We start from the raw sequence: 19,337 nt of genomic DNA, 5'->3' as shown, positions 1-19,337 counted from the left end.
ATGGTGGCAATTGAAGTTCTACATTTCATGAAAGTCAAGACACGCGGGGAAGATAGGTTGGCCCTATTATTCCAGGACGTGGTCTCCGACAAGGGGATCCTCTTTCCCCCTATTTGTTTATTATATGTGCAGAGGGCTTATCATCGCTCATCAGAGATGCCGAGAGAAGAGGTGTTCTTACCGGAACAAAGGTTTGTCGCCAAGCACCTTCTGTTTCCCATCTTTTGTTCGCTGATGATTGTTTCCTAATTTTTAAAGCTACTGAGGAGCATGCACATGTTATGAAAAATATTTTATCTACTTACGAGTTAGCCTCGGGTCAAGCGATCAGTTTGCCAAAATCAGAGATCTATTGCAGCCGCAATGTCCCTAACGATCTTAAAATCACTATCACTGACATTCTTGGCGTTCAAGTTGTTTTGGGTACATGTAAATATCTGGGCCTACCTTCTATGATAGGCCGAGACCGCAAAGCTACATTTGGGAATATTAAGGATCGTGTTTGGCAGAAAATTAATTCCTGGAGTGGTAAGTGTCTCTCGAAAGCGGGTCGTGAGGTAATGATAAAATCTGTTTTGCAGTCTATTCCCACTTATGTGATGAGTATTTTCAGCTACCTAGTACTTTGATTGATTCCATAGAAAAGATGATGAACTCTTTTTGGTGGGGACATGGCAAAACGACACAACGAGGGATACATTGGATGAATTGGGAGAAACGGTCGGCACCAAAAATTCATGAGGTATGAGTTTCAAGGATCTCTCTGCTTTTAATTTAGCTATGTTGGGGAAACAGGGATGGAAATTTATTATCGAACAGGATTCTCTTGTTGCTCGAATTTTTAAAGCTCGATATTTCCCGTATGGTTCCTATCTCATGGCTAATATTGGACATAACCCGAGTTATGTTTGGCGCAGTGTCATGCGTGCTAGATTTATAGTCCGTGGGGGAGCACGGTGGAGCATAGGCTTAGGTGCTACCATCCCCATTCTCAACGAACCTTGGTTGTCAAATGGGGAGTTCATTAGTAGTGATATTTCAGGTGCTCACTTTGTTCATAATTTTACTATTAATAGTCTGATGAATTTACATGACAAAAGCTGGAATGAGCAGGTGGTTAGACAGGTATTTAACGTGGATATTGCAGATAAAATACTTCACACGCCACTTATTTCTCAGGTTGAGGAAGATAGAATTCTTTGGAAAGCAGAAAGGCACGGACGCTACTCTGTACGTAGTGCTTACAGGTTGTGTGTAACAGAATTAATTGATTCTTCTTATTTATGGCGCCCGGGGTATTGGTTTGGTATTTGGAACCTTAAAGTCCCACCGAAGGTTAAGAATTTAATTTGGCGTATGTGTCGAGGATGTTTACCGACCCGTGTCCGTCTGTTGGATAAAGGTGTCGTTTGCCCCACTAACTGTTCTAGTTGTGACTCTACTCATGAGGATATTTTGCATGTATTTTTCAATTGTCCTTTTGCTATACAGGTGTGGAACAGGACCGACCTTTGGAGCTCGGTGCAACACGCCCTCACTCATACTACTTCAGCTACAGATGCTATTTTCTCTCTTTTAGAGAATTTGTCTGCTGAGTTATCTCAACGTCTGTCAATTGTCATGTGGAGTTTATGGAAACACCGCAATCTTAGAGTTTGGGATGATGTTACAGAAACAAGTGTTGTGGTTGTAGAGCGTGATAGGAACATGATTACAGATTGGCAATTGGCGAATGCTCCTGATGTCCTTGCATCCGCTTCGCCTCCTCAGCATGTAATGGTTGCGAACATGAGGGCTTCCTCATCGCACCCACACAACAGAATCTTGTGGTAGCCCCCTACATCAGGTAGATATAAGTGTAATATCGACGCGGATTTTTCTTCTCATCATAATCGCACAGGTATTGGCATTTGTGTTCGCGACTCGGAAGGTAGTTTTGTACTAGCTAAGACTATTACATTTCCTTGCACTGTTTCAGTGAATGTTGGTGAAGCTTTAGGGCTGCACTCTGCTTTGCAATGGATGAGTGATATGCAGCTGGATAATGTGGACTTTGAAACAGATTGTAAATTAACAGTTGATGCCTTCCTTTCTACACGGAACGACTTGTCTGAATTTGGCTCTATTATTTCTTCCTGTCGTTCTTTGTTTCGCAATTTATTTTCTAACTCTAGGGTGGAGTTTGTTAGGCGACAAGCCAACGCGGTTGCTCATGCTCTTGCACGAGAGGCCACGTCTTTAGCTAGTCCCGCCGTTTATTATGATATACCCAATTGTATTGAAACTATTATGATCAATGAATTGCTATAAGCACGTTTCCCTCAAAAAATTAAGTTAAAACATCATTAGGATTATTGCGTGAAAAACAATTTATATTTTAAAAGATGTTTATTTTTTTCCCAAAAAAAAAAAAGATGTTTATTTTTATAATTGACTAGTTTAGAGACCCGGCGTTGCCCGTGTTATATATTAAATAAGTTTTATAAGTTTGTGTGCAAGAATACACGTGTTAGTATATTAGATTGAATTTATTTAAATTTACAATTATAATAATATCTTAAAAATAAATATAAACGATGAGACGAATGTCCAATGCAAGATAAAAAGTGCAACAAAATCAATGATGAATTAGTCCAAGTGGTAAGAGTTTTGGGTCTCTTTAAACATGTGGTCATAAGTTTGTTTCGTGGCCCATGCGTATGAAAGAGAAAAATCGATTGAAAGGGAAGAAAGTGGTTGAAATATATATATATATATATATATATATATATATATATATATATATATATATATTTGTGTGTGTAATAATAAAATTGGTGTTTGACAAACCTGAAGAAGGAAAAAAGTTAGATGAAAAAAAGGTTTGAGGTTTCTGCTTGTGCTCAAAATATGTAAATATGTGATTAACGAAAATTTATTTATTTATTGTTAACATTTGCATTAAAATATGCTGCAAAAAGATAACATAATAACTAATTAAACCCTTTTTTATAAAAAAAAAAACTATTCGAACCCTTTTTTTCCTCAAACATAAAAAGTAATTGAATGATATAGTGCTAAAAGATTAGCAATAACTAATTGAAGCTTCTTTTCCTAAAAACAAATAAACAAATTGGAGTCTTTAATCATAAAATAAGATAATATATGTAAACTTTGTTGAAAATATTATATGTAGTTTGTTGAGATATTTCTACTACATAAAATATTATAAATTTAATAAATATTTAAAGAAAATATTGAGTGGATAAGATCAAAAGTTTGTTGAGATATTTATGTTAAATAAAATATTGGTTTTTAAAAATAGAAAAAATAATAAAAACATTGAGAATGAATGTGGAAGTGACACATGGCATAAAATTTTTTACTTTATATATATACTATTGATTGATTGATTGATTGATGTGTAGTTTGTTGAAATATTTCTGCTACATAAAATACCAGTTTAAAGACCCGGCGTTGCCCGGGTTAGATATTAAATAAGTTTTATAAGTTTGTGGGTACGAATACACGTGTCAGTATATTAGATTGAATTTATTTAAATTTACAATTATAATAATATCTTAAAAATCATACTATATATAAAAGTTGCCCCAAGCTAGAATTTTCGCCCTAATTTTTCAGAAGCCCTAATGATATTAATTACTGTTTTACCCTATTCCAAACTTTAATTATGGAAAATAAAAAGAAAAATTAAAAGAAAAATAGGGCTTTTCATCTGTTTGCGCTACAAACATGGGTGTTTCCGCTAAACCATAACTGTTTCCACCTAATCCAAAGCATCCGATTAATTACCTTTTGCTTGCGGTTTTCACTCTCTCGCTTTCTATTAAAATCAAGAAAGCCCCATGGACAATGATGACATCCTGTCATTACGTAATATTAGGGACTTATTGTGACATTTTGATAGAGTTCTCATGCAATTTACACCGTTCTGGAGTGCAAAAAGCTTAAAATTTGAAGTCTGTTCGAAGGAAATCGCGCCACGCCAATTTCAAGCCGTGCTGCGATTTTTGAAGCAAAAATACACACTTCCTGTAAAGAGGAAATCGCGGCACGCCATAATACAAGGCGCGGCGCGATTTTGATGGGTCAGGCCCATGACTTCTATAAATACTGCACTCAATCTGAAGAACAAGGGTTACGATTTTGGAGAGCAAAGTGCGATTTTGAGACATCGGAAACGGCTAGAAGGGCGATTTCTTCATCCTTTTACCAATTCATGTATGTTTTAATTATTTCATTGATTATGCTATTTGTAAACTCGATTATGAGTAGCTAAATCTCTTAGAGATTAGATCCGAGATGAATCTTTGTAACCCTAATTGACACATGTTGCTGTGAAACTCTATTTTGTTTATGAATTCAATTCTAGTTTATTCAATTCAATTGTTCTTAATGCTTTTTATATCTTGATCACATATAACTTGATTTTGTGAGAATGAATGACCACTGACCATGGCTTTCAACTTAGACCTAATTGAATTGTTCTAATAAACAGGGTTAGTCTAGGAATAGATAATCGTTTGTTAGTGATAATAGGTTAACGTTCGGTAAAACCTTCAAGAATTATTAGACCACCTAAGGAATTAGGGGCTGTAGTTTAAGAAGAGGGTCCTAACTCAAGGGATTGATTAGGGCTATTTTGTTAATCATCGTAAATTAGAAAAGGATTCATAACAAATAGGTGCAGTAGACCAATTAGGGGAACTTAGAGGATTCGACGGATCTGATCTCATCTTTCTCTCGTATTATCTTAATCAAATCTATTCTCTTTTATTTGATTTCATAAAATCAAACCAAATCTACTGCCTAGTGGCAAAACTAAAAATAAACTTTACACATCCTAATTATATAACGAAATTGAATTATTGAAGTTAAAAACAGTCCTCTTGGGATCGATATTTTTACTACTTCGATAGTATTTGGTGCACTTGCCAGAGATCTATCAAGTTTTTGGCGCCGTTGCCGGGGACTGTTGAGTCATTTCAATTTGGCAATTACGTTATTATTTAGGATTTCTGTCTTTTATATTTTTGTATATATATATTAAAAAAGAAAAAAAAAATATATTATGCTCTTTGTTTTCTTCTCATTGTACTGTGCTACTGAAAAGTTTATCCAAGTTTTGCAGCTATGATAGACAGGGTACTCCTCTATGACACAGAAGAGATTGCTAAGTTGCAGTATGAAAAATATATGCTATCTTTTAAGATTAAAATTTTGGACAATAAAATCTCGAGTTGTGGTCATTATGAGGCGAATCAACCAGGTAGTGATGGTGAAGGGAAGAAAGAGGTGATCAACATCGATTACAATACTCAACTTCAGAATATTTTAGATGATTTCTTGGTGTCAAATCAAGTTTCATTTGAGAAGTTTGATGTTCAGTGTGGTGATCTTGTTGAGAAAGCACATGAGTCTCAAAGGAAGCTAGTTCAGATGGAGACTGAATGTCACAAGGTTGTTGTGGAAGAAAATCCCAAAGTAAGGAGTGTTGACATTTTCCCGAAGTCTGAACCAACGGAGGTTGAGGAAATCACTCGTGTGCAAATGGATGCATGTCCTTCTTTACGGTGGGAGAGCTTAAACTCTAAAGGTTTAACAGTGAGAGCATGGGAGCATCTACTTCTTTGCTACAAATTCATGGAATTCCTACCAAACAAGAGGAAGAAGAAGGATGATGTGTTCTTTCTGACATATTTGCCACCCTAACAGTGGTTGAAGCGTCAAGCTCAATGACGTAAAAGAAAGCGCTTGGTGGGAGGCAACCCACTATTTATTTTTCAGGTATGATTTTATTGCTTTCAAATACAAAAATACAAAAATATTTTTCTTTTCTTTTTAATACGAGGCAGGAAAGTTTTAAAAAATTGTTCAAGTATACCTCCTGCAAAGAAAATCATGCAAGGTACTGATGTCTTGCATGATTCTTTCCTCAAAAGTTTTTCAAAAATTCAATGAACTCAGGCATTTTTCAAGAAAACAAAATTTTTGGCCTGAGGAAGCAAAGCATGCTCCCTGTTTGATCAAAATCGCGCCGCGCCTTGTTATATGGCGTGCCGCGATTTTGCCTACCAGTCTATAAAAACCCAGCTTTTCCACCATTTTTCCCATTCCATTCTTCCTACCTTTCTCTACCAAAACTTCCCTAAACTTCCCATTCACGAATTTTTCTCATATTCATCTCCTTATTCACTTACTAAACATCATCAAATCACAATCCTATCACAAATTCACCAATCCAAACCACCATCAAACCACAATCATTCCAAACCTTCCCAAACTTCACAAAACTTTCCTTTCACCATCTTCCTAAACCACAAATGGCCTCCAACCAAAGAAACACCCGCTCAAAGAAAGCCACCAACCCCACGCCATCCATTTCATCAATGACCAAGCCCAAGAGTTTCATCAATCTATGAAGAGTTTCGAGGTCATAGGGGAGAGGAAGTTTGATTTCACAAAGCTTGTGAAATATCCTTTCTTTGAGTCTGAATTACGAAGGAGGGGGTGGACGAGGTTGAATGATATGATCGACGATGCAAACAACAAAACGGTGATCGTCGAATTCTTTGCAAATGCAAGGGTTTCCGATACACCCTTTCAATCTTTTGTTCGGGGTAAGACCATTGATTTCAGCCTTGAAGCGCTTAATGAATGGCTGAATGTTCAACCACCGGAGGAGTGTTGGGTTGAGAAACTGAGGAGGGAGAGATTTGGTATGACAGAGGATACATTTGAAGACATCATTATCACGATGTGTAGGCCTGGGTCTACTTGGAAAAAGTCCCGGATGCTTACCTATGCTGAGATGTTACCATGATGATGTGAACATGGGTTGATCTACTGATGGATTAGCATTTTCTGCTTTGTATTTTATTTTCAGTCATTTTTCTTTTGATGTATTTTCTTTATTTTCTTTTTAATGTCGAAGTCCATTGAACTTATTTCCCTATTGTAATTGCTCCTGCACTTGTTTATTATTAATGAATTTGTTTTGTTTCATGTGACCTATTCCAGTTTAGTAACAGTTGTTTGATGAAACGATATTCCAAAAGTTCTAAAGGAGGGGTGACTTGATTCAAAGGCGAAGTGTACGGCGTTTCTAGGTAGTCACATACTCCCAGAAATCTCAGCCATAAGGTTCATTGCCAAATTTATTTTTCAATTTACTTATATTTAGATTAGTTTTCCATGCAACTACATTTCTAGAACTTGCATTGTTTCTCTATTATTGATTGGTCTTTGTCAATTACACACTGAGGCAAAAGTGCTTGGTCCTGTGAGCCTTTTTGAAGCCTACCCTGTTTTAATTTGTTGAATTTATCCTTTCTTAACCAATTGTGAGCCGGTAGGATTAGAACTTTTTGTTCGGTGACAAACTACATTACAAGCCTAGAGACTTTTAGGACTTGTCCCTTAATGAATTTCTGAGTTAAGGCATTGTAGAATGTTGCTAAAGATTAAGTTTGGGGTTGCGATTGGAATTTGCAACCAACTAAGTTTGGGGTGGGGGTACTAGAGAATTAGAGAACAAAAAATGAAAGAATTATGAAATTGTCATGCAAAATATACGCATAAAAATGGTGTATCAAAAAAAAAAAAAGAAATTGAATGATGAAAAAGGGACAAAACATTGAAAATCCGAGTAACTTCAAACTCGAGTGTCCCTAAATGTTAAAAATATTCTCTAGTACCTTTGCATTGATTGTTATTCCACAAGGTGAATGATTGAAGGATTGAATTTTGTGCTTTAATTTCCGTAGGAATGCCTAACTCAAATTTTGTGTAGCCTACTTATCCAAATATATCCCACCTTTCACCTAAGCCTCGTTATAACCCTAAAGACCTCAAAAGTGTGTAATGATATTGACTTTGATTGATATTTAGAAACTTTTCAAGCGTATGGTAATATGTAGACCTGCATGTCGACTGGTAGAACCCTGTTTCAATTTGATGCGAGGAGTTGTGAATTGGTGGATGCGAACAAGTCAAACTAGCTCATCTTTAGCTAGAAGGAGAATGAACTTTTGGGTACTATCGTTTTGTCAGGTAACTGTTATTTTACTGTCGTTTGTCACTGTTGCAAGCAAATTCCTTGAGGACAAGGAATGGTTTAAGTTTGGGGTTGTGATGACATCCTGTCATTACGTAATATTAGGGACTTATTGTGACATTTTGATAGAGTTCTCATGCAATTTACACCGTTCTGGAGTGCAAAAAGCTTAAAATTTGAAGTCTGTTCGAAGGAAATCGCGCCACGCCAATTTCAAGCCGTGCTGCGATTTTTGAAGCAAAAATACACACTTCCTGTAAAGAGGAAATCGCGGCACGCCATAATACAAGGCGCGGCGCGATTTTGATGGGTCAGGCCCATGACTTCTATAAATACTGCACTCAATCTGAAGAACAAGGGTTACGATTTTGGAGAGCAAAGTGCGATTTTGAGACATCGGAAACGGCTAGAAGGGCGATTTCTTCATCCTTTTACCAATTCATGTATGTTTTAATTATTTCATTGATTATGCTATTTGTAAACTCGATTATGAGTAGCTAAATCTCTTAGAGATTAGATCCGAGATGAATCTTTGTAACCCTAATTGACACATGTTGCTGTGAAACTCTATTTTGTTTATGAATTCAATTCTAGTTTATTCAATTCAATTGTTCTTAATGCTTTTTATATCTTGATCACATATAACTTGATTTTGTGAGAATGAATGACCACTGACCATGGCTTTCAACTTAGACCTAATTGAATTGTTCTAATAAACAGGGTTAGTCTAGGAATAGATAATCGTATGTTAGTGATAATAGGTTAACGTTCGGTAAAACCTTCAAGAATTATTAGACCACCTAAGGAATTAGGGGCTGTAGTTTAAGAAGAGGGTCCTAACTCAAGGGATTGATTAGGGCTATTTTGTTAATCATCGTAAATTAGAAAAGGATTCATAACAAATAGGTGCAGTAGACCAATTAGGGGAACTTAGAGGATTCGACGGATCTGATCTCATCTTTCTCTCGTATTATCTTAATCAAATCTATTCTCTTTTATTTGATTTCATAAAATCAAACCAAATCTACTGCCTAGTGGCAAAACTAAAAATAAACTTTACACATCCTAATTATATAACGAAATTGAATTATTGAAGTTAAAAACAGTCCTCTTGGGATCGATATTTTTACTACTTCGATAGTATTTGGTGCACTTGCCAGAGATCTATCAAGTTTTTGGCGCCGTTGCCGGGGACTGTTGAGTCATTTCAATTTGGCAATTACGTTATTATTTAGGATTTCTGTCTTTTATATTTTTGTATATATATATTAAAAAAGAAAAAAAAATATATTATGCTCTTTGTTTTCTTCTCATTGTACTGTGCTACTGAAAAGTTTATCCAAGTTTTGCAGCTATGATAGACAGGGTACTCCTCTATGACACAGAAGAGATTGCTAAGTTGCAGTATGAAAAATATATGCTATCTTTTAAGATTAAAATTTTGGACAACAAAATCTCGAGTTGTGGTCATTATGAGGCGAATCAACCAGGTAGTGATGGTGAAGGGAAGAAAGAGGTGATCAACATCGATTACAATACTCAACTTCAGAATATTTTAGATGATTTCTTGGTGTCAAATCAAGTTTCATTTGAGAAGTTTGATGTTCAGTGTGGTGATCTTGTTGAGAAAGCACATGAGTCTCAAAGGAAGCTAGTTCAGATGGAGACTGAATGTCACAAGGTTGTTGTGGAAGAAAATCCCAAAGTAAGGAGTGTTGACATTTTCCCGAAGTCTGAACCAACGGAGGTTGAGGAAATCACTCGTGTGCAAATGGATGCATGTCCTTCTTTACGGTGGGAGAGCTTAAACTCTAAAGGTTTAACAGTGAGAGCATGGGAGCATCTACTTCTTTGCTACAAATTCATGGAATTCCTACCAAACAAGAGGAAGAAGAAGGATGATGTGTTCTTTCTGACATATTTGCCACCCTAACAGTGGTTGAAGCGTCAAGCTCAATGACGTAAAAGAAAGCGCTTGGTGGGAGGCAACCCACTATTTATTTTTCAGGTATGATTTTATTGCTTTCAAATACAAAAATACAAAAATATTTTTCTTTTCTTTTTAATACGAGGCAGGAAAGTTTTAAAAAATTGTTCAAGTATACCTCCTGCAAAGAAAATCATGCAAGGTACTGATGTCTTGCATGATTCTTTCCTCAAAAGTTTTTCAAAAATTCAATGAACTCAGGCATTTTTCAAGAAAACAAAATTTTTGGCCTGAGGAAGCAAAGCATGCTCCCTGTTTGATCAAAATCGCGCCGCGCCTTGTTATATGGCGTGCCGCGATTTTGCCTACCAGTCTATAAAAACCCAGCTTTTCCACCATTTTTCCCATTCCATTCTTCCTACCTTTCTCTTCCAAAACTTCCCTAAACTTCCCATTCACGAATTTTTCTCATATTCATCTCCTTATTCACTTACTAAACATCATCAAATCACAATCCTATCACAAATTCACCAATCCAAACCACCATCAAACCACAATCATTCCAAACCTTCCCAAACTTCACAAAACTTTCCTTTCACCATCTTCCTAAACCACAAATGGCCTCCAACCAAAGAAACACCCGCTCAAAGAAAGCCACCAACCCCACGCCATCCATTTCATCAATGACCAAGCCCAAGAGTTTCATCAATCTATGAAGAGTTTCGAGGTCATAGGGGAGAGGAAGTTTGATTTCACAAAGCTTGTGAAATATCCTTTCTTTGAGTCTGAATTACGAAGGAGGGGGTGGACGAGGTTGAATGATATGATCGACGATGCAAACAACAAAACGGTGATCGTCGAATTCTTTGCAAATGCAAGGGTTTCCGATACACCCTTTCAATCTTTTGTTCGGGGTAAGACCATTGATTTCAGCCTTGAAGCGCTTAATGAATGGCTGAATGTTCAACCACCGGAGGAGTGTTGGGTTGAGAAACTGAGGAGGGAGAGATTTGGTATGACAGAGGATACATTTGAAGACATCATTATCACGATGTGTAGGCCTGGGTCTACTTGGAAAAAGTCCCGGATGCTTACCTATGCTGAGATGTTACCATGATGATGTGAACATGGGTTGATCTACTGATGGATTAGCATTTTCTGCTTTGTATTTTATTTTCAGTCATTTTTCTTTTGATGTATTTTCTTTATTTTCTTTTTAATGTCGAAGTCCATTGAACTTATTTCCCTATTGTAATTGCTCCTGCACTTGTTTATTATTAATGAATTTGTTTTGTTTCATGTGACCTATTCCAGTTTAGTAACAGTTGTTTGATGAAACGATATTCCAAAAGTTCTAAAGGAGGGGTGACTTGATTCAAAGGCGAAGTGTACGGCGTTGCTAGGTAGTCACATACTCCCAGAAATCTCAGCCATAAGGTTCATTGCCAAATTTATTTTTCAATTTACTTATATTTAGATTAGTTTTCCATGCAACTACATTTCTAGAACTTGCATTGTTTCTCTATTATTGATTGGTCTTTGTCAATTACACACTGAGGCAAAAGTGCTTGGTCCTGTGAGCCTTTTTGAAGCCTACCCTGTTTTAATTTGTTGAATTTATCCTTTCTTAACCAATTGTGAGCCGGTAGGATTAGAACTTTTTGTTCGGTGACAAACTACATTACAAGCCTAGAGACTTTTAGGACTTGTCCCTTAATGAATTTCTGAGTTAAGGCATTGTAGAATGTTGCTAAAGATTAAGTTTGGGGTTGCGATTGGAATTTGCAACCAACTAAGTTTGGGGTGGGGGTACTAGAGAATTAGAGAACAAAAAATGAAAGAATTATGAAATTGTCATGCAAAATATACGCATAAAAATGGTGTATAAAAAAAAAAAAAGAAATTGAATGATGAAAAAGGGACAAAACATTGAAAATCCGAGTAACTTCAAACTCGAGTGTCCCTAAATGTTAAAAATATTCTCTAGTACCTTTGCATTGATTGTTATTCCACAAGGTGAATGATTGAAGGATTGAATTTTGTGCTTTAATTTCCGTAGGAATGCCTAACTCAAATTTTGTGTAGCCTACTTATCCAAATATATCCCACCTTTCACCTAAGCCTCGTTATAACCCTAAAGACCTCAAAAGTGTGTAATGATATTGACTTTGATTGATATTTAGAAACTTTTCAAGCGTATGGTAATATGTAGACCTGCATGTCGACTGGTAGAACCCTGTTTCAATTTGATGCGAGGAGTTGTGAATTGGTGGATGCGAACAAGTCAAACTAGCTCATCTTTAGCTAGAAGGAGAATGAACTTTTGGGTACTATCGTTTTGTCAGGTAACTGTTATTTTACTGTCGTTTGTCACTGTTGCAAGCAAATTCCTTGAGGACAAGGAATGGTTTAAGTTTGGGGTTGTGATGACATCCTGTCATTACGTAATATTAGGGACTTATTGTGACATTTTGATAGAGTTCTCATGCAATTTACACCGTTCTGGAGTGCAAAAAGCTTAAAATTTGAAGTCTGTTCGAAGGAAATCGCGCCACGCCAATTTCAAGCCGTGCTGCGATTTTTGAAGCAAAAATACACACTTCCTGTAAAGAGGAAATCGCGGCACGCCATAATACAAGGCGCGGCGCGATTTTGATGGGTCAGGCCCATGACTTCTATAAATACTGCACTCAATCTGAAGAACAAGGGTTACGATTTTGGAGAGCAAAGTGCGATTTTGAGACATCGGAAACGGCTAGAAGGGCGATTTCTTCATCCTTTTACCAATTCATGTATGTTTTAATTATTTCATTGATTATGCTATTTGTAAACTCGATTATGAGTAGCTAAATCTCTTAGAGATTAGATCCGAGATGAATCTTTGTAACCCTAATTGACACATGTTGCTGTGAAACTCTATTTTGTTTATGAATTCAATTCTAGTTTATTCAATTCAATTGTTCTTAATGCTTTTTATATCTTGATCACATATAACTTGATTTTGTGAGAATGAATGACCACTGACCATGGCTTTCAACTTAGACCTAATTGAATTGTTCTAATAAACAGGGTTAGTCTAGGAATAGATAATCGTTTGTTAGTGATAATAGGTTAACGTTCGGTAAAACCTTCAAGAATTATTAGACCACCTAAGGAATTAGGGGCTGTAGTTTAAGAAGAGGGTCCTAACTCAAGGGATTGATTAGGGCTATTTTGTTAATCATCGTAAATTAGAAAAGGATTCATAACAAATAGGTGCAGTAGACCAATTAGGGGAACTTAGAGGATTCGACGGATCTGATCTCATCTTTCTCTCGTATTATCTTAATCAAATCTATTCTCTTTTATTTGATTTCATAAAATCAAACCAAATCTACTGCCTAGTGGCAAAACTAAAAATAAACTTTACACATCCTAATTATATAACGAAATTGAATTATTGAAGTTAAAAACAGTCCTCGTGGGATCGATATTTTTACTACTTCGATAGTATTTGGTGCACTTGCCAGAGATCTATCAGACAATATCTTCTGCCATTCCCTTCTCTGAATCTCTTTTGTTCTCTCTTAATTTTCTTTTCTGCAACTTATTTTTGAGACATATTTTTGTTACAAACACAACCTTGAATCAATTCATGTTTTTAAAATTTCTAATTACGGTTGTTTTTATTTCTGTGTGCAGGATCAATGTTGAATTAAAAGGATGTGTATTGGCAGCATAGTGCTTCATCTCAATGTTGAGTTATTCTGTTTCTTCTCTCCCTTAATTCCCATTTATTTAACCCTGTTAACCCTGCTTCAAAATTGCTCCTTTGCTTAACAAAATCTCCTGTTTTTCCTACCTTCTCTCATACCAATCGCTCCTGTTGATTTCATGGTTAAAATTTGTCACTATGAAATTGAACTTAATTTGAAGTAATTGCAGAGCTTCTGGATTCTTTCACGCTTCCGGATAGCATTTCGGCGACGATTCGGATTCGAAAGCTGAGGTTTGCACAAGGAGGGACACTTCCACCCAACTTGGTATGTGTTGTTTACGGTAAGAATTTAGAGGCTTTTCATTTTTAATTTTGGGTTTTTAGTAAGATTTGGTTAATTTTTTCTTTTGGTTGTCAATTTTGGGTTTTTAGTAAGATTTGGTTAATTTTTTCTTTTGGTTGTTGGCAATAAAATTTCTATGAAAGGTTTGCAAAACTTATTGTTGGACCGATTCATCTTTATTACAAAAGTCAAAACCAAGTTTCACAAATGATCTATTATGTACTTTTTGCTCCTATCATTGTAACTTTATCATATAATATAAGACACCAACTACTGTTCTAGCTTCTTTCAACAATATAGGGGATAACATTTTTATTGAAATTAGAGTGGGGGGAACTGCCATTCTAACACTTCTCGGGGGAGCATTTGCTTTGTTTAATTTTCGGTTATCTGTGATTTTATGAGTTTTTTTATTTCTTTGTCATATTCGATAGCTATGAAGCTTTGTAATCGCAATAGGAATTCGACATATCCTCCAGTTGATTGACAGTTTATCAGTTGGTTATTTGAACCTTTCATATGAGTAAGCAAATGCATTTTTATTCAGGTTTTGTAGTATTGAAAGCTAAACCAATTATTTGTGCTTTTTTGTTTTTGTGGCTGTTTAGCTTTAGATGTTGGTTTGGGTGGTTTAATTGTTACTGCTATGTTCACTGTTTCTGTGGCGTCTGTTTTGGCAGCTGTTGTGCGTGTTGTGTTATAGGGGCTGTGTTAGTGCACCCCGTTTTTTCCTTGGCTATCCGACTGCCTTTTGTGGGTGTTGCTATGTGATTAATATATGCTGTTAAAAAAAACCAATTAATTATTAACCGTTATAGGACTCACTTAAAACCAATTAATTATTCTAAGTACAGATCGAATGAACACAAGTAGCAAACATGTTTTAAAATTGAAGGTTCTAATTAATAGGTTTTTTTCTATAGTTTTGTTGAATAATGTATTAGCCTTTGTTAGCATAACTCCAAAATATATGCTAAAGCAATCTATGTTTTGGATTTTCATACTCAGATGTTTGTGCTTAACTATTCGTAGCTGGTTCAAGATGATTTTCTGCATAACTCTGAGAGTTTGAGGTAATTTTCTTCATAATTCGGAGCTGGATTTTGGCATATGGACTGTTGTTGTTCAGCAGAGGTATTTCAGATTGTAGCTGCTACATACCAATGTTTCTTCCACCCATGCATTCTGATCCGTGTCAGTGTGTTCCTACTGCAACCTATCGGTTTTATTTTCTGCTCTTAGTTTAGGTCTGTAACTGTTTTACTTTTGTTTATAGATTTTTATTGGATGTTTTTGCTGGCTGTTTGTAATAGTCTCCTGCTGGTCTATCACTATAGGTGGCTGCGGTTTAGCTCTTTAGTTTCGTTGGGTTTGGCTTATTTTCTTAGGGGTAGTTTCTTATGTTCTCTCGATCTTATTTCTTTTTGTTTCTTATGCTATACGATATCCATTTATTGCATGTGGCTGTTGTTGTGGGAGATTTTGGTTGCTTCTTTTAATACACAAGCGTAGAAATTTGTTTGGTAGCCTTAGAGATTTTGGTTGCTTCTTTTAACTCATTGCAATACTCCATATCATCCTTTTTAAGTTTTAAAGTGTCGAGTTTTGATTTTGAATTTTGGCTGAAATCATAATTTTCCTTTACCTTTTTTTTTAGTTTTAATTTTAGCTTTATTTTAAGTTTAATTTGATTCTATCGATGAATTTTCCACTTCTTTCAAGTATAATGAAAAGTTGCTTTTGATGTTTCACTTATATTGTTGCAATTATTTTTTGAGGGGTAAATGTCAACGAAAAAGAGTGTTCTTCTCTTAAGTATTCTTACATTACTGATTTGTACTTAGTTCAATTTTTCCTTAGCATGAATGCATAAGGGGTTTCAATGTAGTGGTTTGGTAGTTGTAACCTGACTTGATTGTCTTTCTTTAGGATTTTGAACTTATACTGAATTAGAAGTTTTTCCCAGGTGTTTTTCTGCATAATTTGGAGTTGGTTCAAGGTAATTTCCTGGAGAATTCCTGGCTGGTTTCGGTATGTGGACTAATAGTGTCAAGCAGAGGTATTTCACAACTATAGCTTCTACGTAGCGGCGCTTCGACCATGTTATAGGTATGTCATTGTAGTTGTTTTTTACTGTAATAACTGGACTTCGATTTCTGAAAAGCTGACTAATGTGAGGAAGGAGGAATTTGAGATTTTGCTGCAATTATTCTCACATGGATAAATGTCAATGACATAAGATTGTTGTTCTCTTAAATATTCTTATAAAGGGTTTAAATGTAGTGGTTTGGTAGTTGTTCTCTTAAATATTTAAACTCTTACTGAATCGAGTGTTTTCTCAGGTGTTTTTTCTACTTAATTCGGATATGGTTCAAGATAATTTTCAGTATAATTTGGAGCAAGTTTGAGGTAATTTTCAGCGTAGTTCAAGGATGATTTTCGGCATGTGGAATGTTGTTGTGCAGTAGAGGTGTTTCGATACTGCAGCTACTACGTAAGAACAATTGCACCCTTGGGTTCTGATCTATCTCAGTGTGTTTCAACTGCAATTTTACAGATTTTTATTGTTCCTTTTATCTGGATTTTTGTTCATGTTACTTTTTTCTGATACTTCTTGACATATTAGGCTTTGAAGTAATATATCGATTGTATGATTGACCCAATGACTAATATTTTTTCAGCAGAAGCTGTCGTAGAGAGACCGACTGTTAATATGATATTCTTCTTTTGCGGCTGAAATTTGTGTTCCAGTTTATTCTTCTTTTGCTCCATTGCTAGCAACAACAGAGGAAAAGAAACTGGCAGAGGAAGGATATATAACATACTATGCATAGTATAGTAAAATTGCTTTATGCATTTTGTACTATGTGCTCATACTATGTTGGTTTTTATTCTGATATTTCATTAAGAGCACATGTAGCATGTAGTTGTATTGGAATTCGACAACTTTGAGACCGATCATTCTAAACATTTCAATTTACATCTGAGAACACCTCTGAGATAGTCCTTAGAAAGTAATTTACTGTTGTTAGAGACTTTTAATGGCAAAATAAGACAGTTCCTTTCAATAAGTAATTTTATTCTCACTGTTTAAAAAGTATAACTTTATAAGATTTGTAAATTTGATATCAAGTGACATTAAAATACCTAAAATCATATCATAATCATAATATTATAATTGCTGTGGTTTTTTAAAAGACAACTTGCTTCCTATCGTCATCTAACCTTTGTAACATGATATTAATGTTGGTGTTTCGAAAGGCAATGGAAATATTATAGATAATATTTGGATTATATTTTCAATATTTTTGGAATTTATAGTCGTGTAATCTATAGCCAACATGGTGCAGCTGAAGCCAACTTGATTGCTCTTTAGCCAGTGATTTTTTCATGAAAAAGGGTTTTGTGGTTGGGCGCTAGAATTAGCATTGGGAGTGAATCAATAAAAGACATATCATCCGGAGATCTTAAAAGATCAAAATTCTTCACAATTAACTTCTTCGTTAGTTGGTTTATTTTTGGTGCACCAATTGGATTTAGAGGAACTATCAAGTTGACTGAAAAATAAAAAATAATAAATCTAACAAATATTTCACCTGTTCGACAACATGGGTCGACGTTCTAGGAAAAAGCTTATTTAAAAAATAAATTACGGACAAGGAAAAACAATCTAGGAAAAAGCTTATTTAAAAAATAAATTACAGACAAGGAAAAACTTATTTAAAAAAACACATTAAGATAGAAACGTACTCATGAGTTCTTTGACAGGTGTTTCTAATATTTCGCATCTAATATTATAATGAATTGCAAGTAATATACTAAACTATATATGACCCGTGCGGCAGCACGGGTCGTTGGGCTAGTAAATATAAATGATGAGATGAATGTCCAATGCAAGAATAAAAAGTGTAACAAAATCAATAACGAATTAGTCCAAGTGGCAAGAGTTTTGGGTCCCTTTAAACATGTGGTCATGGGTTTGTTTCGTGGCCCATGCGTATGAGAGAAAAAAATCAATTGAAAGGGAAGAAAGTGGTTGAAATATATATATATATATATATATATCAAAGTATATGTATGAGAAATAATAAAATTGGTGTTTGGCAAACCTGAAGAAGGAAAAATGTTAGATGAAAAGAATGTTTGGGGTTTCTGCTTGTGCTCAAAATATGTAAATATATGATTAATGAAAATTTATTTATTTATAGTTAACATTTGCATTAGAATTTGCTACTAAAAGATAACATAATAACTAATCGAACCCTTTTTTTTATAAAAAAAAAACTAATCGAACCTTTTTTTCCTCAAACATAAAACCTAATTGAATGATATAGTGCTAAAAGATTAGTAATAACTAATTGAAGCTTCTTTTCCTAAAAATAAATAAACAAATTGGAGTCTTTTAATCATAAAATAAGATCATATATGTAAACTTTGTTGAAAGTATTATGTGTAGTTTGTTGAGATATTTCTGCTACATAAAATATTAGAAATTCAATAAAAATTTAAAGAAAATTCTGAGTGCATAAGATCAAAAGTTTGTTGAGATATTTATGTTAAATAAAATATTGGTTTTTAAAAATAGAAAAAATAATAAAAATATTGAGAATTAATGTGGAAGTGATATGTGGCATAAAAAAACTTACATTATATATATACTATTGATTGATTGATTGATGTGTAGTTTGTTGAGAAATTTCGCTACATAAAATATTAGAAATTCAATAAAAATATAAAGAAAATACTGAGTGGATAAAATCAAAAGTTTGTTGAGATATTTATGTTAAATAAAATATTGGTTTTTAAAAATTTGAAAAATAATAAAAATTAGATCAAAAGAAGGTTTGAGTTTCAGTTTCTGCTCAAAATATGTTATTACATGATTAAAAAATTCTCCTTTATTTATAGTTAAAAAAAAAAACCGAAGCCTTTTTTTCCTCAATGAAAAAAACTAATTGAATAATATGGTGCTAAAAGATTAGATAGTAACTAATTGAAACTTCTTTTCCTAAAAAAAAGAAATATTTAATGGATAATATTGAAAGTATTATATATAGTTTGTTGAGACATTTTGGCTACATAAAATATTAGGAATTAAATATAAAATTAAATAAAAATATTTCAAGTCCTGAAATGTTATTATTAAAATCAAAACGCTACTGATTAATAATATTAAAACGAAAATGACCTGAAAAATAGTATAAGTGATTAATAATATAAAAACGCTACTGTTGAAACGAAAAGAAAAAAAAAATAGTATAGGTGTTAGTTCAAGGACTTGAAACAGAAACAATAGGATAGGTGTTAGTTAAGG

The 19,337-nt window shown here is 34.5% G+C and overlaps 1 protein-coding gene and 1 long non-coding RNA gene across 10 annotated transcripts; both read left to right on the top strand.

The window, feature by feature from the left end:
* On the top strand, positions 1 to 2,310 carry LOC146940119 (uncharacterized). The gene is made up of 5 exons (XM_085749843.1): positions 1 to 56; positions 155 to 557; positions 796 to 1,230; positions 1,492 to 1,773; positions 1,834 to 2,310. The coding sequence occupies exons 1-5, from the start codon at positions 1 to 3 to the stop codon at positions 2,308 to 2,310; spliced, it is 1,653 nt and encodes a 550-aa protein (XP_085605969.1).
* An 11,232-nt stretch (positions 2,311 to 13,542) lies between these two features.
* LOC146940118 (uncharacterized) lies at positions 13,543 to 16,826 on the top strand. Of its 9 annotated transcripts, XR_015033481.1 has the most exons (8): positions 13,543 to 13,718; positions 13,908 to 14,021; positions 14,458 to 14,546; positions 15,032 to 15,096; positions 15,167 to 15,270; positions 15,990 to 16,132; positions 16,366 to 16,517; positions 16,705 to 16,826. It is a non-coding gene; the product is annotated as an uncharacterized LOC146940118 (long non-coding RNA). The 9 variants fall into 9 exon arrangements; XR_015033477.1 differs by lacking the exon at positions 14,458 to 14,546; XR_015033480.1 differs by lacking the exon at positions 15,167 to 15,270.
* Positions 16,827 to 19,337: the final 2,511 nt, after the last annotated feature.

The sequence above is a fragment of the Medicago sativa genome, chromosome 3, assembly GCF_051527215.1.
Source record: "Medicago sativa cultivar Bolivia chromosome 3, Bolivia_mono, whole genome shotgun sequence".
NCBI lineage: Eukaryota > Viridiplantae > Streptophyta > Magnoliopsida > Fabales > Fabaceae > Medicago > Medicago sativa.
Note: the sequence above shows the minus strand (reverse complement) of the source record. Positions and strands in the feature narration are given on the sequence as shown.

Coding starts and splice junctions, on each gene's coding strand:
- LOC146940119 (XM_085749843.1), top strand. CDS start 1: ATGGTGGCAATTGAAGTTCTACATTTCATGAAAGTCAAGACACGCGGG. Junction 57..154: donor AAGACACGCGGGGAAGATAG/GTTGGCCCTATT, acceptor ATCGCTCATCAG/AGATGCCGAGAGAAGAGGTG. Junction 558..795: donor TCTCGAAAGCGGGTCGTGAG/GTAATGATAAAA, acceptor TTGGGGAAACAG/GGATGGAAATTTATTATCGA.